The following is a 16,235-nucleotide window of genomic DNA, read 5'->3' on the forward strand; positions in this document are numbered from 1 at the left end:
CTCCACCTTGACAATACTGTCTACTTAACAACTCTTTCATAATGTCGGACGACGATGATTTCATGCAAGACTCTGGGGATGAGGAGTGCGTACCCCTGCTCCACCTTGAACTTCAGACCTAAGCTGACGATGCGGTCCACAGTTATGATTTCGACTACGAGGGCTCCGGCGATGACGATGAAGCCGGCGATATCGGAATTGAGAACAAATACTATAATGCCAAGCAGATGAAGGTGGACAATCCGGAAGAAGCGGTGGATGAGTTCTTGGGCATACCGCCGATGGAAATGGACAAAAGCGACTGGTTCGTGATGAGGCTCTGGAGCCCGCCGCATTTCTTACTAAAAATTCAAATTAGGGGATTTAAAGGATTGAAGCAAGCTATCAAGTTAGAATTCAAACTCGGACGATACAGTGATGTAGGTGTCTGAAGCGCGACCAAAACATTCATTATTGGCTAACGAAGTGACTTTACCAGGCTGTTGAACACTATCGAGAACTCCTTACCTATGTCAAGTCCGCCGTCACCCGCAACTACTCTGAAAAGTCCATCAATAATATGCTCGACTATATCGAGAAGGGATCTGACGATGGCCAGGCGTACCAATGCATGGAGGAGTTCTATTCCTTGACACTTGAATCCTTCCAGAATACCAACAATGAGCGGCTGTGGCTGAAGACGAATATTAAGTTGGCTCGATTATGGTTAGAGCGCAAAGAATATGGCCAGCTCAGCAAGAAAGTGCGAGAGTTGCACCGAGCATGTCAGAAGGACGACGGGTCAGACGATTCCAGCAAAGGCACCTACCTGCTCGAGCTGTTTGCTCTAGAGATTCAGATGTATGCGGAAACCAAGAACAATAAACGTCTAAAGGCGCTCTATCAGCGGGCCCTACGAGTCCGGTCCGCAGTGCCCCATCCGAAAATTATGGGTATCATCCGGGAGTGCGGTGGCAAGATGCACATGAGCGAGGAGAACTGGGAAGAAGCACAGAGCGATTTCTTTGAGTCATTTCGAAACTACGACGAAGCGGGCTCGATCCAGCGGATCCAGGTTCTCAAGTACCTGGTTCTGACCACCATGCTCATGAAGTCAACCATCAACCCATTCGATTCACAAGAGACTAAACCATACAAGAATGATCCTCGTATCTCGGTGATGACCGACCTGGTGGACGCCTATCAGCGTGATGACATCCATGTCTACGAGGCCGTGCTGAGCAAGAATCCCGATGTCCTGGCCGATCCGTTCATTGCCGAGAATATTGATGAAGTCAGCCGCAATATGCGTACCAAGGCCGTGCTCAAGTTGATTGCCCCCTACACCCGGTTCTCCCTCCAATTTATCTCGAAGCATGTCAGGATCGCCGTCCCCGAGGTACTGGATATCCTAGGCTTCCTCATTCTCAACAAGCAACTGGATGCCAGCATTGACCAATCGACTGGAACCGTGGTCGTGTCAAATCCCAGCGACGTGGAACGAATCCGTGCCTTGCGAGAGTGGGGCTCGTCCCTGCGTACCCTCTGGAAGACAGCTCTCAACGGGGAGGGGCTCCGTGCGGATGAAGGTACCCACGGGGCTGCAGGCGCTATGTTCGCCTCCGGGTTCGGCGACGAGTCCCCTATGGGGATGCGACCTCTCAATCCGCGCAGCCGACGGGATTTACGCAAAGCGCCCGGAGTCAAACAAAGCACGTCGTAGAGACCTGACTAGAGCGTTAGGCACTGTCCTTTTGTTTTCATGTTTATCCGGGGCAAACTGCACGTGCTGGCTACCTGCGGTCATTTGCCCTTTGCTTTGGACGGTTGAGCCGCGAACAAAGAAATGAACACCAATGGACCTAGACCAGACCCATTCGCCTGTCCACGTGGAAGATGGAATCTCACACCGTTTCTTTGTTGGCTGCGGCGGGTCCCCCTTCGGGTCATGGTATCGGGTCCTGACAGTTGAGCGGTCTATCGCCTGTGATCTAAGGAATGGCACCTTCAAGCTGGACTCTCGCCCCGCAATTTAGAGTTGATATGACAGAAGACGCTAAAATATTGATGATAAGATGAATGTTTTTGTTTCGACTCTGCTGTTATATTGCATTGTAGTATACCTTTGGTATAATATTGTACTGTAGTATACCTTGGGTACATTTTCACGGCCCCGCAAATAGTACTAAGTACCTCGGCTCCTTTCAATCGGTGTAGCTTTTTAGTCTCCTCCGGGCTTAGATCCATTAGCTTGGTCTTTTGTCCCGGTACATGGGACAATAAAGTACGGGACACAAGCGCCGAGGGACAACGACCCGTGTCCCACGTCCCGGAAATGGGGTCGTTAGCCCGCCACTTCTCTTTTTTCCGGTGAGACTGTTTTTCTATATCCTATAGGCGGTAAATGACTTGCCAATGGTTGGACAATTGGCAATCGTAAGCCGCCCATGCATTTTCGAAAGAGGAAGAGTCCGGGCGACATGACGCATGAACAAAGAGCTCTCACATGTGGATTGAGTTTGCTTTTTTCTCTCCACTTCTAGAACCCAGCTAGCGTTGATGACTTGTACAGGATCTTCTAGCAGGTATCGGGAACTGTATCTAGCCCCGTACCTGTACTTTCTCTTATCTTTGAGTTCGTGGATGTGCTTAGGCACTCGATCGCGCAGGTACGAAGGGTCTTCATTTGCTCAAAACGAGGTACTGAGCATGCTAATCTTCCATCAAGAATTGGAGCTTGGTCGAAGCTCTCGGGATCTGATTGATCAAACCCCGGTGGTTTTTGGTTTTTTTTTTTTTTTTAACTTCTTCAAATGCTAGCAGCTGGGGAGGATAACCCGGTGCACGCACACACGCACTGACAACAGACATCCATGACCATAACAGCGTGATCAAAGGGGAAAAACAAATAATGCTAAAAAAGACACGCATTATGTGCGCCCCGGGTGATAGGGCCTGGAGTGCGGCTGGCTTAGCCTTGCATGGAGTTGCGTCCAGGACAGCAAGCTGGAGTCCATGCGTTGGGATTACGATGGCCACCAACTCCACCTATCAGTTGCAGTTGAGCCATGAGTCGGGTGATAGGGAAAAGCTACACCCAGACCAGACCTTGTTTCGAAGAAGTCAAAAAAGGGCTCATGGCGGCTCATACGAGATCGTCTACTTGAACCCCATATTTGTCAAGGTCGAAAGGGGCCAAAGTGAGAAAAAGAAAACACCATCTCGAGTGCATCGGGGGACCAAACTGCCGGTCCACGCATGGGGCACGATCATCCGCGAATCACGGCGGGGCTCATCACGATGGGAATCGCGATCAAACAAACTACGTACTTTCAAACCCCGCTTTTGATCGGGTATAGGGTTACCTTTTTTTTCCCTCTTCTACTTCTGTTCTGATGGGCTTTTGTAGCGATTCGGTTTTGAAATCTACTTTTCGTCATGTAAATATGGACGGTACTAGTTCGTTGCCGGAGTATAATACCGCCCACATCCGATTCGCTCGAGATAGAGCCGACGTTCTGATCATTGGGCTGTTCGGGCTGGAAGTAGTCTGGTAAACTGAACTGCGCGCGCTTGGATGTTCTCTTTTTTTTTCCTTTTGAGGGACTTTGTTTTATACCCTATCAAGTGGCTCCACTGAAACTCGCGTTAAGAGGTGAAAGCCAAGGGTTGGGTCATGTACGTGTCCCGCCTTTCGATTCCGCATGGGCACGGTGCACCGTTACTACATACTTATGTCGCTTTCGATCGAACTTATTTTTTGATTTTCTTCTTCCTTTTTTTTTACTTGTATGCGGAATACTTATCCCTTGATATAGTGTGAGAAGGTGGTGTCCCCCTCCTTTCTCCTGCCAACCTTAACCCCCCCCCCACTCAAGCCCAAACCCTTTTTTTTTTTCTTCATTACCGGACAGAGGTCATCGGTTTCCCGGTCTTCTGCAAAAGACAATCATCTGATCTTTATCAATTTGGAAGGGAAAAAGAGCTGCAGCCAAAGTTGCAGATACAGGCAAACCAAAACAAACCCAAACCCAAAACACAAATCATCCCACACAACCTCTCTTCCTCCTTCTCCTCTTCCTTTCGTCATCCCCCCTCCCCTCTTTGCCACAATCTCCGGAATAGCGCGTCCCTCCATAATTAGATCATCTGCATCGTGAGAAAACAAAAGGTCTGAGCTCCCCTCCTCCCCGATCGCCCTATCGCGACCTTTTCCTTTTTTGGTTAGATATAGTTTTGCCTTTTCACGTGTTCCCTTCAATCTCACTGCCTGGACCGTCTATCTTTCTTGTTTTCTTATTCCGATCCGAAAGAAGAGGTGTGACTGGTTCGTTTCACCACGGAAAACGTCTCCAACCAGTGTATCCCCGGCGCTCTTCCCCGTTCCATTTGTCAAGCGGAGGTATGTGGTTCGTGCGCGCTTTCCAGCGAAGGTTAAAGAGACTGGAAGATCAGCTCGGCCCGCTACCAGACCCATCCAGAACGGAAGACACCGTTAAGGAAGCTGGTCTAAGCCGAGCCCCCTTGACATCATTGAACCTTCTTCCCACCAGATTGTCGTTCTTTACCTGTTCTGTTCCCCTCTTTTTGGGAGGGCTGACATCTAGGCCTTCTATCACATTGTGTTTATATTCTTGTTATATTGTCACGGGCCCAATCACATCACCAAAGATCCTCGAGGTCTAGCACACTTCCCACCATCCCACTGAATTGAAAAAGCATGTATGGAAGCATTGCTAAGTGAACAATAGTCTAGTTCATCCAAACTGTCGGGCTCAAGTGCCGCGTCACACAAGGAAGACAAAGCACTGCCGTGTTTCGCCCAATCAGGAAATCTTCAGGGAAATGTCAACGTACCAGGTTCGTGTTCTCGTCATCGGCTTCTCTTCCTCCCCGGCCTTGGGCTTTCGCTCTCCTGCATATTATAATCTAACTTCTCCTACAGACATCCATATGAAGATATAGATCTCGACTTCTGATTATCCGCATTCTCTTCTTGGTCTCTCCCAGTGCCGACTCCCACTTCTCTCAACGTATGCGATGTCCGTATCAACAATTCCCTGGAACCATTTCGGTCCTCACCATTTTTTCCTGGAGAAACAGAAGGCCAATAGCTATTACCAGAACACCCTTCCGTCAGCACATCTTCCCGCCCTAGGTCATTCAAGACCTATTTATTCTGGTTCCAACATGAGTCACTCTTCCAATATGAATGCCCTTTCCCCCGATGAGATGGAGCGGTTCCAAAAGCTGTCCAATGAATTTGAGCCAGATGTTCCGGTAGGACGCTCTTCGTCTATCGAACCGAGCGAGGAGATTAACAATACGCATAGGGACCACTAGTCTCGCCTAAGCAATCGAGCCAAGGTATCGCCATGGAATATGCCGATGCGGACCCGACCTTTGCAACCAAAACAAATGTGCGTGCCTTCCCCCAAATTTCCGTAGGTTCACAAGCTGACCTTTGTATCAGGCTCTCTCAATCACTCACCCCATGCTCCGGGTCATGAAAGGGGATGGAAACTGTGGCTGGAGAGGTAAGTGCTTCATCTCAATTGCTTGATGGTTCTCTAATGCTCTCCCTAGCGGTGGCTTTTGGATATTTCGAGACTCTTTTCAACCTTCGAGATACCATCCGGGTGCAGCGAGAGCGTGAGAGAATCAAGTCCCTCAGTACTCTTCTAGACCAAGTCGGCCAGCAGGAAGAGCTATACGAGATCTTCGTGGACGCCACAGAGGAGATCTTCGCGCAGACCCTGGAGGCTATTCAGAATGTTGAGCAGGACGAGACTTTCCTGGTCAATGCGTTCAACGATGACTACGGCTCGAGCGCGGTCATCACGCACTTCAGAGTATGTTCACCACTGCTGTTTAAGAGGCGCATTGAACTAACCAAAATACCACAGCTGTTGACAAGTGCCTGGATGAAATTAAATCCTCTCAGATACCAAGCGTTTTTGTCTCTGTCATTAGACTCATACTGCGGCTCACGGATAGAGACCGTCCGGACGGAGATTGATGAAGTTGGACTGCAAGCGCTGGTCGACGGTGTCATTGAAGGAGCCGGCTTCGGGGTCGAAATTCTATATCTTGATCGAAGCGAGGGTGATGTCGTAACGCCACACCAGCTATCCCCGATTCGTCCCCCCGAAGCCACCATCCGCATGCTGTATCGACCGTGAGTAATGTCTTACCTTTTGGCTACACATGTATCTAATCCCTTCACAGTGGCCATTATGATCTCCTCTACCGAGCCGAACTGCCTGCTGTCAACATGGCACCCGTGGTCAACTTCCAATACGGGATGACTACTAGCTATACCCCCTGGGACCAAGGCGCTCTCTCCTTTGACATCAACTCACACTTAATGTCGATTCCAAACCTCACAGCGGACCCAGCATTCGGTGGCATGGGAGGTCCAATGTCCCCCATGCAAAGCCATGCACCCATGCCTCCAGGCTCCCCGGCCCCTCTCAGCTCATACCGAGTCTCGCCCCCACAGGAGATGTACCAGTCCCCCATGCAGAGCCATGCACCAATGCCTCCGGTCTCATCACCTCCACCCGTCCTGCCATCTGCCCCGCCACCCATGACCGTCTTACCCAGTCGGTCATCAGACGGGCCTCAGATCCGTTTGAACCCCTTGGTCATGAAGCCCAATTTGAGCCATTCACTGCCAGTGACTACCCCGTTCAAAAAGTAAGCGATATTCTCTTGCGTGTTGGGCCTGATTATTAACTTATCCAGTAGCTCGCCCTACAACCAAGCCCATTTCCAAAACTCGGACTTTGAACCCATACATTATGCACCGCATGAACATCATCACAAACGATGACCATAAAACAAAACCCCAGCCCTCACGATGAGCTCGAGCCTATGGTGTGTCTCCCGCCGACTGAGTCAATCTTATTGCTTTGTGTCCAAGAAACTTAGCGCGTATCTTTTTCATCTTCATGATTCATTCTATGTCCGCGCATCTGATTTCTTTTGTCGGGGTCCATTTTATTCATCATATATTTTCCACGAGCACCCCTGGAATTGTTCATATTGACCTTTCTATGGAACAAATCCCGGGCGACATCAGCCTCTCAGTCTGATGTCTCCAGTTTCATCCGAGTATTGCTGGTCTCCTTGTGTCTTGTGTTTCTTAGCGTGCTGCAACGCGTGCATGGTTCGAGCGTTGATTCCTACGCTATTACTCTTCCTATTTTCAGATTGCCATGGTCCCATCAATCTCTTATGATCTTATTATTTTCATTGTCCTTTCTTTGCATCCACCAGGGTCTAGAAATCGGATATCATATCCCTCAACAGGAGTTAATCCATCTAATAAGGTATCTGAGAAACGTTATCGTATCGTAGCTTTGATTTCATACAAGTCATAATCTATTTACATATGATACAGCCACTATGTTACGTCCCACCAACCGAAATTTCCTCATCCTCCGCCTCCATGACCACATCAATCATCGCGTCTAACCCATGATCCCGAGCACCCGAGTCCAAATACCCAGCTTTCACAAGTCGACCTAGCGCATCCCCAACCCAATTCTGACAATTCCAGTCTGTATCTCCATCTCCATCTCGTATAAGCGTTCCGGAGACTGTAGATCGGAGGACTGATATTGGTATTGAACTTGGGAGTGTAGATACGGGAATGACGCGTGCGAGATCTAAGCACGTAATGGGTGGATTTGTCAGTGGTTTGTTCCGTGGGTATGAAAACAAGTCCTTGAAGGACAAGATCTTTGGAGGGAGAATATGGAAATATCTATCTTACTCGTAGATGAAACAGGTATCCCCCAATTCTGGCGCTCAGAGAAACTCATGAATCCCGGTGATCCTATCACCTCCATTACGGAGGACTTGATATACTCCGTCTCTGGTTCCATCTGTGTATGGTCCGCTGCATACTGTTTTTGGGCTTGTGCTTGTGGCTCGAACTCAAAGAATAACGCTGTATGCCGGTATCGGGCGTAGTCGAGAGGTGAAGCGACAAACACGAGAATGGAGAGGTTGGTGGGCATTTGTTATCGGCGTATTGAAATATTATAGGAATTTTACTAGCCTTAGGCATGTAATTTGTTCTTGCTCTGTGGGGGAAATTGATTAAGTAGAACCCTGGCGAGTTCTGATTTTCGTTTTAGTTCCGGGCAAGATTGGGGCTTCGGGATGACGTAGTGAGGCTTATCGGTGGATTCGATCATCTTCTGGAATTAATATAATCTGTGGGGTCCGTTCCTTGATCTTAATTGTATCCTGGGTTGAACTATGTCTTTTCTAGTTATATAGGTCCATTTTGATTGGAGGTTTGGTATGGCTTGCATTGAATGATCGATGGCGAAGGATTGCTTAAGATAAGCATAATATGACCGATACTTCAGATACTGAATGCAGCTATTCCCATATAAACTGCACAGTTTTTCCAGTTTATGTCTCCTTATTAGAGGAATTTACAGGAACAGTCATAGTCCACTGAATAAGCCTTGAACTCAACTAGGTACAGTATTTCTGTATGAACCATGACGTCATTCCCCGCAAACCCACCGCCTCGGCCCGCCACCTAAAACATTCTGCACAACCCAATTACAAACCTCCATTAACTCAGCATCACAGTACACAATGGCACCATCACATCTCCCCCTCTTCGGCGGCTCCCGGTAAGACAAGCTACCAAGTTCACAAATCTACAACCCCAACCACTAATATTGACAACCCTTTAGAGCCTGGAACCCCTCAGATTGGACCACCTCCGATGACCGCGTCCGCGGTGGCTCCTCAATCTCAGCCCTAACCTGCTCTGCATCCTCCCTAACGGCAATCTTCCACGGAAGCCTAGACATAAAAACCCTAGGCGGTGCAGGCTTCGCCTCCCAACGCACATCAGGCGAATCTCGAACCTGGGATCTTTCAGCCTACGACGGGATAGAACTTGTTCTTGATGAGCGCCAAACGGACGGGAAGGTTTATACTCTTACGTTGAAGGATGAGGTTCTTCCCAAGCGGCCTGATGGACGGGAACAGAGTACCGTTAGCTGGGAGTATGATTTTAAAGCTACGGAGGGGAAGATTTTGATGAAGTTTGCGGATTTTAGAGCGACTTATCGGGGGCGGGAAAGAGATGATGTTGCGGAGTTAAATTTGAGGAATATTAAGAGGTTTGGTATTATGATGAGGAGGTATGTTTAAAATTTTTATGGTGGTTTGGTTAAAGGGTTGTGTTGACGCCTTTCAGTTTCTTTGGGGATCAGGAAGGTCCGTTCGAATTGGGGATTGTTTCTATTTCCGCAGTGCGAAACGAGAAGCAGATTCATCCCCATGAGGAGGATGAGGAGGAGGAGGAGGAGGAGGTTTTTGATGAGAAATTGGTTGCCTGGGGGCGGGAGAGGCGGTCTGGGTGGTTCTCGTGGTTGAGTTCTTGTCTTGGATGTTGGTCTTGAGTTATCTTGATGTTTCCATTTCGTTATAAAAGTTTATTCAAACTGATTTCGGGTTCTTTCAAGAACAATTGTTATATCTCGGCTCTCAACTTTTGACCCTTTACTTTCAACTATCAACTCTCAACCCGTCCTTCAAGGTCCTTGGTTTAATTAAACTAAATAAGTCCTTTAACTCAATTCATTATCTATCAGAATGGAAGGCCAGGGTCCACAAGTGATAGGGGTGATGATGCTGCTGGCTGAAGACAAGAATAAGCCAACCAGTGGCCCACACTGGACTGGTACTGGTGGTGTTAGACCTACAAAATGGGCGTAAGTGCTCTGCACTCTTAAAAGATATCAGAAATCACTAATATATCCTCAGCCCTGCGAAAAAAAATCTGCTCATGCCTAGCTCCTAAACATGCCGCTGAAAAGTGGCCTGCTAATGGAGCAGAAATAGTAAGATCTGTGGAGTTGACAATTTATGACTTTTCACCATACTAATAGGGTCTATAGTCAGTTACAACGTGCGCTAATCAGTGCCCCTACTGCGGATACGCAGTCAGAGGTAGAGGTAATCAAGGTGCTGTTATCCGGAAACATATCAAGAAAACCCATATAGTATGTCTCGTTTTGCTAGCACAGAGATAATATAACTAATACCAATAGGCGAGCCAAGCGGATGTGTTCGGTTCTCTTACGGTTGCGGCTGATAAAAAATGGTTCTGGCAGTGAGATTGTACCCCTTTGCGACGAAGATTAGGTCATGAAAATGTTGTGCTTGCAATAAAGTGGCCTTGACGCTGATTCCCCAATAACATATGAACCAATTATCGTATCCATTCTGACTTCTTGTACATGAAAGAGATATGCGAAATACTATTGTTCTTGCGTTGGAAAATGTACCCAATCTGAAAAGTCCATTCCTCCAGGACTGGGCATCGGCTGATTTGCTTGGAAGAAACTGCCCGGAAAACCCTGCTCGTTGAACAGTTGTTCTGGGAATGGCATGAAGCCTTGAGCGAGTGGCTGGTAGGGCTGTTGCTGTGGGTTGGGAGGGAGACCGGACATCATACTTGCTGGACCCAAGAGGCGGTCGATGACTTCGGAGCATCGCGAGGCGAAGCGGTTGTTGCCGAAGGACGGGTGAGTGAGGAGGGCTTTGGTTGTTTCGATATCTTGGAGCCAGGTTGGGGCCTCTGGGTTGGAAGGGTCGGTCATGAGGAAGACGAGGGGGATGAGGCCAGCTTGGAAAAGGAAGTAACTGCGAGAGGTTAGTGGGTGTTTCCGATACTGCGGAAGAAGAGAAGACATACAGCATATACCAAGCGCCTATCCTTGTGCAAACGTGGTTGTCCATGTATTCGGAGATAGAAGCGATAGTAAGACGTGCGTTCTGTAGGCAACGCATTCGACACTCTGTTTCGCAAGGATCTTCGGTGCCTGCGTCGGAACTAGTTGATGACCCGTCTGAGCTACCACCATGGGGTGCCCACCGCCGAGCTGCCCAGCGGAGTAGAATTGGACGGTAGATCAAGATGATAAGGTTCCAGTTTCGCCACAATAATCTGTTGCGAACAAGGGCGAGATTGTCTGGATCGGGTTGAGTTGGTTGCACAGTGAGGGGTTGTAAAGGGTAATGATGGTAAGAAGGTAAGCTGTTATACCATTCTTCCATGGGCTTTTGCAGATTCAATGTTTCTTCTGGAGTGACGCTAGGGCTAGAAATCAAGCGTTGGTAGACACTGTTTGTGAGAAGATGAAAACGGGCCTGTGCAATTAAGCCGGAGTAAAGTGTTGGACCAGGAGATTCAGAAGGGAGTGAAGTTGTTGCGGGAGTCAAGGCATCATCATGGATGTTCATGACCTGCTTAGCGTCCATCACACACTCCTCTGGAAGCAAGATTGGTCTTCCAAAGGTCTTGGCGGCACCGCTATCGAAAATAAAGACACCCCACCAAAGTCTGCGGCGGATTTCTCGCTGAAGCAAACTGATCTTCCAGCCGGGGAATTCTTTGTGAAGCCCCAAGCTCATGGCCATTCGAACAGCTAGACCAAGATAGTTCCAGCCAGTGTTGGGCTTGTTTCTTTTCTGAGCGTAGTTACTCAGTAACAACAGCGCTTGGACAAGCGTCAAATTACCCGTCTCAAATACGGATGCTTGTTGTAAGAATCCTCTTGCTTCTTGATAGAAGGTGACATCAAGATCAGAGCTGTCATCGCCAATACTCCATGCACCAAGGGCTAAAATGGTATTGAGGAGGATTTGCCAGGCATTTCCATGGGGGCGTAAGGATGGCTCGTTAAATTGGGCCCGGAATGTTGGTTCGTGAACAAATGGATAACTTGTGTGGTAGTTGAGGAAATATGCATCAATAAATGCTTGTTCAATTAGGCCAGAGGGCGCACTCTCCAAAAGCTGAGCTTTAAGGGGAATGCCCCCGGACCTCGCTGAGCGGACGGGAATGTTCAAGTCAAATCCGTGGTCAAACAGGGCTCTTAGTGGCACGACACTGGATGAGGCGCCTAGTACGGAGAATTAGTAGGCTGTAGATAAATCATGTCTTTGCGAGGCACGTACCAAAATAACCAGCTCCCTCGGGCTTGATAGACAGTGCCGCCATGCCATCAGTCAAATCGCCCAGCGTTAGCTCTTTCTCTGCCCAGTCAAAGCCGTCAGCTTGCAGTGGTAGCGCCTCTGGAGGCGGCTCAGCCCTTTCAGCTTCAAGTTTTGCTGGAGTCGAGTGCCTTGAAGATGATTTAGATGATGGTGCTTTCGGAGTATCCTGGTTTTGCAAAAGAGAGCGGAGAGTTGCATCTAGGTCACCTCCAGGAAACAGCCTGCTCAATGCAGTTTCAAATGAATGCAGTCGGTCTTCAACATATGTCAAGTGCCTGCATTTGTTAGCTTTATAATCTCATTGTATGTTGAGTGAGAGAGATATCATACTGTCTAGTCAGAGGACTTCTGGACACTTTCGGACTGTATTTGCACTCCTTGTTCAATTGTCGACATTGCAGACAGATCGGTCGCTCTTTTGAGCACTACATGATCGAATGAGTTATGCATACTTTTGCCAAATTGCAAACACACCCTGTATTACTTACTCTTGATTTCCGGAGGCGACATTCATCGCACTAGATGACTGTCAGTCTCCGTCGGAGCTTTGCATAGCCAATGATACATACAGCGAATGAATGAGAATCACGAGTACTAGCCATATTTATCAAGGCAAGTCAGTTTGCCGATATCTAGTGTCCAATGCGCTCTGATCATGACACACAAAGAGAGTCATCTTGTAACAAGTCAGCTATATCTGGCCAATCGGTATGGCGTGACAGCATGCAGCAAGCGTGGGGTTGCCGCGATAGTATAGTATCTCCGGGAAGGCCAGCCAAGCACCGGGATATATGAAGGATATGATATATCGATATGCACAAGGATGAAACTTACGATAGGCGCTAAAGCAAACATAGATCCACTTCGGCCGTACAGGTTCGCGATAGCATGGATGAGATGCCGCATTCAACTGCTCCCCTCGATGGTGGGGAAATAGGTCATGTGATGCGCAAAAAAAAAATACGTAATTTCTGCCTGAGGCAAATATCGTATTAGCTCGTACTTTTGCTTCGTTTAGATATTCCGCTGGAAGAAAAAGGTATGTTTTATTTAAGGAATCCGAATTATGCGCCGTCAAAACATCCTTATTGATGTAGATGCCATAATAATCTGCACATATGAGATGGCCTACCTAAGCATGCGATTGGTCATGATTAGGTAGCTTATTCAACGTAACTATATATTTGAATGTGGAAGCTCGAGATCTTCACCTTCCCATTATCTCTAAGACTAAAATGTGTAAATGTCCATTAAAAACCATGCATATGGAATCCAGCTAACCCAAGTGCTGTATGATTGTAAGCTTCATTCTTTTAACCATTCAAAACGAGTACATCTCTAGATTCATCGCTTGTTGGAATCTTCTTGGCGTGGATGCAGATGGGTCGGATGCGGTGGGCCAATCACAACGGTCATACATTTTTTCTCTCTTCACCATTATCAACATCAACCGTCAAAACCAGCCTGCTTGCAAGATAAATTAAAGCAAAAAGCCCGTCAAGGAAACCCATAAACTACCGCTAGTCGTATCAGAGAGTCAAGCCGAGAGGAGCTTGAGGTGCCGCCATGCCTTCTCAACCCCCACTACCGCCCCTCCTCACCTCATATCTATCATCTCAACCAGAGGCTTCCCTGACGTTGATCTCGTCTATTCTTGGCGCAACCTCCAATTGGCTTGTCCTGAGATATCTCTACTCTGCACTCATTACCTCAAATAGCTCCAATGCCAGCCTAGGCCTTGAAGAGTCGCACGATGGCGCAAAAAAGAAGGTCGTTCTTGTGAGCTTCCTGCGGGGCTGGGAGTTCTGGAGAGCGGAGGCAAAGCGATTGGTATGTCTGAACGATCCATTGTTTCCCACTATAGTCTTGGTTATGTGTTATCTTTTTCGGACCGAACATGTCATCTTTTCTATCAAGACCGACCCATATGTCGTTTTATACATGGATAATATTAATCTTTTCAATAGGGCTTGGATCTTGCACGGCTGTCAGACAAGAAACAATTTGCTTTCGTGGACGGACTGTCTGAGCTTTTTTGCCCTCCACAAACAGCAAATGTTGCCGGTTCACCTCCCGTCAATGCAGGTTTCCCTGCACGCACAACACTTCCGCTTCGGGGTCCGCCAGGTGATGTGCCTGGGAGGGCACCGGGCCACGCCGTACCGGCACCTAAAATTGACAATGTGGCACGAAACCCAGCGGAGCTAGGAATTGCGAAGAAACTGCATTTCTCTGGACGTGGCACCGCTGCCCTGGACGCCCTAGAGAAGGACATAATCTCTGTTATTGAGCAACTGAAGGCCGCCAACGACGAAAGCGAAGAACTGCTCCTCATTATCGACCAGCCGGATTTCCTTCTCGCAGCCACAGGCGCAAGTATGGGGATCGGTGCTACAGAGATGAGCGAGTGGGTCATGGGTCTACAGCAGGTGAGTCTCGATCCGTTGACTCTTATCTGATAAACACCAAAACGGCTAACTCGTGGATAGACCGTTCATTCTACAGCATTAACACTTGCGGCTGATTCTCCGCTGATCCACAATGCGTCTGTTTCTGGGAACCAAACAGCTACTCCGGTGGAAGGGGAACATGCGGCTTTTGCTATTGGGCTGGCGCATAGGGCAAGTGCGGTCATGCAGCTCCGTACTCTGGAGACGGGAGCCGCAAGGGATGTTAGTGGCGTGTTGAGGATCAGCCGAGGTGGTGGATTGAGTGGTGCAAATGGCTTGGACGAGAAGGAGTTGCTGTACTACGTCCAGCGAGATGGCGGTGTCAAGGTGTTTGGGCGTGGAGAATCCTGAGACCTGTAGATATATACCCAATCCAAATCCCTAGGATCCAAGACTGAACAATTTAGTAGAATGTAGACGGTCGGGCCGCAAAAGAAAGAAACCGAGATGTAAGGAAGAGAGATCTTCACATTTGTATCTGTCACGACATGGGGATATTTGCCAGCCATAAACGAGAAAGAAAAAAGGAAATTCATGCATGTTTTCCTTTGAATTTTATGCCACTTCTCCTCGAAACATTCCACGTAATTTTTGTTTCCCCGCCTCTTTTATATAGGACGGGATAAACGATCGCACACACCAACTCCACGGGAAAGCGTTAATATTCCGGAATTGCCATTTTGCATTTCGAGTAATCTATCTCGTAATGCTAGGCCATGTCATGCCAGGTTATCACCCCTCATTCCTTTTCCAGCCTCTCCGAGAACGAAAAACGCGACGCCGAATCGGACAACGGGAAATCTAGTGAGCCTCGGGGCCCTTGGAGCCCTTGGGGACACCAGTCTGGAAGCCGTTCAGGAAGCGGCGGTGGACGTTGCGCAGGGAGCGCATGCGGCCGGAGCCGGTGGTCTTGCGGCGCTTGGCCTTCTCACCCCAGTTGTCTGTTTGAAGAAAAGTTTGTAAGCCGAGTGGTTCCAACACCATGTGCGTGCATCTTGATATCAAGTGCAGGGACAATGCCCTGCTTCCAATATCCGTATCCACATCACCAGTTCTCAGGAAGGGTCATGCGTACACTTGCGGGTCTTAGCGGAAGGGTAGCCACAGTTAGCACAGGTGGACTTCTGGATGTGGAAGGACCGCTGGCCTAGAAAGTCGCGATAACATCAACGGTCAGCTGTTTTGTTCTGATTCACAATAGCCGACAATCCAGCCCCCTCGGGTGTCCATCATCGTTCAACTCCATCACTGGTTGTAAAGAGAATTTTGCGATTTCGGGGCCGGGGAATGAATTGTCGACGAGTTTGAGAGAGGTGTAAATACGTACCACAACGACGGCACAGAGTGTGCGTCTTGTTGTGGCGCTTTCCGAAGCTCGAGGTACCCTTGGCTGTTGTGGTTGTTAGTTTCGACGATTTCGAGATTGCGGAGATGCAGATTCGCGGTGCGAGATTTCGACATGGGACGTACTCATTTTGAATTAGGGAACTGTGATACAAGACACGTTAGTATAGGAGGCGAGGAGAAAATTGGTTCGCAAAAGAACAATATGTGGACGTACCTGGCGATTCCGTTGGAGGGCTGTTGTCGGTGTCGTCGTCGCTAGGCGTATCAAATCTTCCCGCTGGGTGAAGTGTCGGCTAAGCGAGGTGTGGGTTGCACATCACGAGACTCAGGGCACAAGCCCTGGGTCCCGTGAGTCAATATCACATGACATGCTGGACCGCGCAGAGTGTATCATGTGATTCGAACTATGTGGGTCTG

At 48.5% G+C, this 16,235-nt stretch overlaps 7 protein-coding genes across 7 annotated transcripts; 4 read left to right on the forward strand and 3 right to left on the reverse strand.

Moving 5' to 3' along the window:
* Positions 1 to 41: 41 nt before the first annotated feature.
* N7484_007373 (uncharacterized protein) lies at positions 42 to 1,702 on the forward strand (the record flags this gene model as incomplete). Its single annotated transcript, XM_057117760.1, has 4 exons — positions 42 to 85; positions 143 to 304; positions 359 to 419; positions 479 to 1,702. 4 exons carry the CDS (start codon positions 42 to 44, stop codon positions 1,700 to 1,702), a joined length of 1,491 nt encoding a protein of 496 aa, XP_056970795.1.
* A 3,317-nt stretch (positions 1,703 to 5,019) lies between these two features.
* Positions 5,020 to 6,814, forward strand: N7484_007374 (OTU family ubiquitin thioesterase; the record flags this gene model as incomplete). Its single annotated transcript, XM_057117761.1, has 7 exons — positions 5,020 to 5,259; positions 5,313 to 5,399; positions 5,453 to 5,516; positions 5,566 to 5,831; positions 5,886 to 6,157; positions 6,208 to 6,678; positions 6,727 to 6,814. 7 exons carry the CDS (start codon positions 5,020 to 5,022, stop codon positions 6,812 to 6,814), a joined length of 1,488 nt encoding a protein of 495 aa, XP_056970796.1.
* A 578-nt stretch (positions 6,815 to 7,392) lies between these two features.
* On the reverse strand, positions 7,393 to 8,006 carry N7484_007375 (uncharacterized protein; the record flags this gene model as incomplete). Its single annotated transcript, XM_057117762.1, has 2 exons — positions 7,393 to 7,725; positions 7,830 to 8,006. 2 exons carry the CDS (start codon positions 8,004 to 8,006, stop codon positions 7,393 to 7,395), a joined length of 510 nt encoding a protein of 169 aa, XP_056970797.1.
* A 595-nt stretch (positions 8,007 to 8,601) lies between these two features.
* N7484_007376 (CIA30 family protein) lies at positions 8,602 to 9,419 on the forward strand (the record flags this gene model as incomplete). Its single annotated transcript, XM_057117763.1, has 3 exons — positions 8,602 to 8,639; positions 8,703 to 9,158; positions 9,215 to 9,419. The coding sequence occupies 3 exons, from the start codon at positions 8,602 to 8,604 to the stop codon at positions 9,417 to 9,419; spliced, it is 699 nt and encodes a 232-aa protein (XP_056970798.1).
* Positions 9,420 to 10,280: 861 nt separating this feature from the next.
* N7484_007377 (putative C6 transcription factor (Gal4)) lies at positions 10,281 to 12,623 on the reverse strand (the record flags this gene model as incomplete). The annotated part of the gene is made up of 6 exons (XM_057117764.1): positions 10,281 to 10,665; positions 10,718 to 11,927; positions 11,983 to 12,296; positions 12,352 to 12,446; positions 12,510 to 12,539; positions 12,591 to 12,623. The coding sequence occupies 6 exons, from the start codon at positions 12,621 to 12,623 to the stop codon at positions 10,281 to 10,283; spliced, it is 2,067 nt and encodes a 688-aa protein (XP_056970799.1).
* Positions 12,624 to 13,587: 964 nt separating this feature from the next.
* On the forward strand, positions 13,588 to 14,822 carry N7484_007378 (uncharacterized protein; the record flags this gene model as incomplete). The annotated part of the gene is made up of 3 exons (XM_057117765.1): positions 13,588 to 13,851; positions 13,989 to 14,450; positions 14,511 to 14,822. 3 exons carry the CDS (start codon positions 13,588 to 13,590, stop codon positions 14,820 to 14,822), a joined length of 1,038 nt encoding a protein of 345 aa, XP_056970800.1.
* A 450-nt stretch (positions 14,823 to 15,272) lies between these two features.
* Positions 15,273 to 15,945, reverse strand: N7484_007379 (60S ribosomal protein eL37; the record flags this gene model as incomplete). Its single annotated transcript, XM_057117766.1, has 4 exons — positions 15,273 to 15,412; positions 15,547 to 15,618; positions 15,799 to 15,861; positions 15,942 to 15,945. 4 exons carry the CDS (start codon positions 15,943 to 15,945, stop codon positions 15,273 to 15,275), a joined length of 279 nt encoding a protein of 92 aa, XP_056970801.1.
* Between the last annotated feature and the right edge of the window lie 290 nt (positions 15,946 to 16,235).

This window comes from Penicillium longicatenatum (genome assembly GCF_028827895.1).
Source record: "Penicillium longicatenatum strain IBT 33135 chromosome Unknown contig_4_segment0_segment0, whole genome shotgun sequence".
In the NCBI taxonomy this organism is placed as follows: domain Eukaryota; kingdom Fungi; phylum Ascomycota; class Eurotiomycetes; order Eurotiales; family Aspergillaceae; genus Penicillium; species Penicillium longicatenatum.